A 3,292-nucleotide genomic window follows, 5' to 3' on the forward strand; every position below is an offset into this window, starting at 1 on the left:
TATCAGTGTGTGATGTATTTGTGTACTTTTGTATGTGATTTGTGTAGCTTTGTGTGTGTCTGTGATTCTTTGAATGTGTTGTGTGTGTGTCTGTATCCACGTATGTGTTGTGCCTCTCCATGTGTTTTTGTGAATGTGACTTACGTCTGTGTGTTCAGGTGAGTGAAATGGGGGTCTGTGTGAGAGACGTGGATCTTTCATGTGCGTGCGTCTATGTGCGTGTGCATGTTGTGTCTGTATATACGTGCATGCGATACACGCGTCTACGTTAGTGTGTCGTGTCTACATGTCTCTGTGAACGTGATGCCTGTGTGTTTGGGTGATGTGTTTGCGTATATCTGTGTGTGCGATGCTGTGTTTATGGCTGTTCTTTGTTGCCCATTTGTCTGCGAACTGTCTGTTTGTGACAGTGTGCCTCAGCATGTCACCGTGGTGTCCGCGTGGATCTTTGTCTGGCATGCGTGTCTGTGTATTCAGAGCTTTTCTTCATCCGTGGCATGTGTGGGTCTTTGTGATGCTTTGCCGCTCCTGCGTGGCCGGGTGCATCTGCGCGGGGGGCTGGCCTGCCTGTGCATTCCCAGTGCCGCCCGTCGTCCCTGCGTCTTTGTGTGTGACGTGTACGTGTCCCCGTCTGCCGATGGCTGTCCACCTTTGTATGTGATGCGCTTGTCTATGAGGGTCTCTGCGACGTGTGTTGGCCATGTGTGGGCTGCGTATGCCTGCCTGACATTTGCATCTTGGCGTGGAGCACACGTGTCCATGCCGGTGGCATGTCACAGTGGTGTCCGGGCCAGGCACTGTGGGCCCTGCGCCCCCCTAAGGGTCTGCTGGTCCCTGTCTGTCCCTCCCCCTCCACTCCCTCCTGGCAGCCAATGCTACTGGGGAGCCAGTTGCTATGACAACGCTCCATCCTCCCTCCTCCCACCCTTCCTTTGACAGGCTCTCTGCTCCCCCAATCCCGACTGCCCTCGGGGGCGGGGCCCTCATTCTCCCCCCCCATCCTCCCCTCTCCCCCCAACCCCAGCAACCCCGGCTCCCCAGCTCCTCTCCTCTGTCCTCCTCTCCATCCCTTCATCTGTCTGTCCCTTCAAAGAGGGGGAGGGGGGTACCTGAGCCAGTAAGCAGCCCCTCCCTCCCCCTGTCCTGCGTCTCCTGACCCTCTCCTGGGCCGGGGGGAGGTCAGGGTCGAGCGGGTCCCCATGGCTGGGGGCTGAGGGCCCGCCCCCCCCTCCTCCCCAGCCGCCACCACCTCCACCTCCCTTCCATCCTCGACAAGATGCCTGCGCCCGGTGCCCTCATCTTCCTCGCGGCCGTCTCCGCCTCCGGCTGCCTGGCGTCTCCGGCCCATCCCGGTGAGTCTGTCCGGCCATCCAGATGTCCGGCGGCCCCCACCCCCACTCCGGCCTGCCCAGGGGTCTGTCCGCGGAGCTCCGGCCCCGTCACCTGTGTGCGCGTCTTCCCGCAGTCGAGCCGGGGCCTGGGGGGCCTCGGGGACGGTGCCTCTGTCAGCAGGGCCTGTGGGAGGAAGGCTGGGGGCTGGGTGGGGAGGGGGTCCGTTTGGGCAGCATGTGTGTGTGCACGCATGTGTGTGTGCAGGTGTGTGCAAGGAGCCGGGAGGGACAGGGCCTCTGGGAGAACTGGGAACCGAGGGGAGGAATACTATTTCTAAGGCGGACACAGCACAGGAGGCTGTCTCTGGCTTTGGGGAGACCCAGGGTTTACAGGGTTCCCTTCTCAGGGGATTGGGCTGGGGACAGAGGACATACGTGTGCTCCAAGCGTCCCTAAAAGAGGCGCACCCCAACCCCCCTAACTAGAGGGCTCTAGCCTGGGGCAAGAATCTTCTCCTAGCCTGAAGCTGGGGGCTCATCCTCTTCCCCAAACAGGGGGGTAACGAGGCTGTCGGTGGGAGCGTATTGTAAATTCTGGGAGCTCCAGGCTCCACTATTACTCCTCCTTCCCTCAATCCTCACTGGAATTCATCCAAGCTTGGGGTGATGTGATTGTGGGGGGGTGTCCCAGCTTGGGGCGAGAGAAGGGTCCCCACCCCCAACCACCTGAGAAGGCTTCAAACTACAACTCCCACAATGCCCTGGGCCATCCGGCTCCTCTGCCAAGGGGCCCCTGGTTGCTGAGCATCATGGGAGTTGTAGTCAGGACGGGCCGGATGGGAGGGGCATGGGGTCCGCGAACCAGGGGCTTGAAGCCGGGACGCCAGCCCAGTCCTGTACCCACAGATGGATTCGCCCTGGGCCGGGCCCCTCTGGCTCCTCCCTACGCCGTGGTCCTCATTTCCTGCTCCGGCCTACTGGCCTTCATCTTCCTTCTCCTCACCTGTCTGTGCTGCAAACGCGGCGATGTTGGCTTCAAGGTGAGGTGCACTAGAGGGTTCAGGGTGGGGAGGAAGACTCCAGCAAGGCCTTTTCCCCGGGTGGTTGGTGAGGGCGCGGGGCAGTCAGTCTGAGAGCACCGTTAGTCCTGAAGTTATGGCGAGTCTCGGAGGCTTGGGGTGGAAATTGGGCTGGGACCGGGGACAGTTATGAGAAAGGTGGGGAGACACACGAGAAGGATGACGGCATGTCTCAGCCCCGTGTCCTCCCCTCCTCACCCTCCTGGCTCCAGGAGTTTGAGAACCCCGAAGGGGAGGATTGCTCCGGGGAGTACACTCCCCCAGCCGAGGAGACTTCCTCCTCACAGTCGCTGCCTGATGTCTACATTCTCCCGCTGGCCGAGGTCTCCTTGCCGATGCCTGCCCCGCAGCCTTCACACTCAGGTACTGCCCACACCCTGCCCAGGTCCCCCTGGTCCTGAGAGCCTTCTCTCAGGGGCCTGGGAGCTGAGGCCCCGGGCAGCCAAGAGGAAAGGTGGAGCTGGGGGCCCCAGAACCTTGACCCTAAAGGGAGTCAGAGATCATCTTGGTGGAAGCCACTGCTTCATCCAAAACCAGATCTGCCAAAACCAGATCTGGGGCTGCTTGTGGGGCAGTCAGTGGTGAGGGCGGCCTAGAGCTCAATATCCGAGGCAGCCAGTGGCAGGCGGAAGTCACAGCGTAGGGATGCCGAAGGGAAGAACGGATTGGATGCTGGAAGCCGCGGGCAGCCAATGAGCAGGCTGAGTTCCCATCATTGGGCCGTGGAGTCAGCCAATGAAAAGAGACCGGTGTCTGCTTTGCCCCCAGCCCCCACTGAGCTGGGAGGTGTCAGTGGCACTTGGGACAGGAGAGAGGCTCAGGGGTCTTCCCCTTCTGCCCCTCCCAGACATGACCACCCCCCTGGGCCTTAGCCGCCAGCACC

The 3,292-nt window shown here is 61.1% G+C and overlaps 1 protein-coding gene across 1 annotated transcript in view; it reads left to right on the forward strand.

Annotated features, from left to right (window-relative positions):
* The first annotated feature begins 1,261 nt into the window (after window positions 1–1,261).
* The window catches only part of LMTK3 (lemur tyrosine kinase 3), a 15,925-nt gene continuing 13,894 nt past the window's right edge, over window positions 1,262–3,292 (forward strand). The window contains exons 1-4 of the mRNA XM_011374635.1: window positions 1,262–1,352; window positions 2,237–2,370; window positions 2,622–2,772; window positions 3,257–3,291. Coding sequence (XP_011372937.1) covers window positions 1,277–1,352; window positions 2,237–2,370; window positions 2,622–2,772; window positions 3,257–3,291 — 396 coding nt within the window. The 5' untranslated portion in view covers window positions 1,262–1,276. The remainder of the gene's footprint in view (window positions 1,353–2,236; window positions 2,371–2,621; window positions 2,773–3,256; window position 3,292) is intronic.

The sequence above is a fragment of the Pteropus vampyrus genome, unplaced genomic scaffold (genome assembly GCF_000151845.1).
Source record: "Pteropus vampyrus isolate Shadow unplaced genomic scaffold, Pvam_2.0 Scaffold250, whole genome shotgun sequence".
Lineage (NCBI taxonomy): Eukaryota > Metazoa > Chordata > Mammalia > Chiroptera > Pteropodidae > Pteropus > Pteropus vampyrus.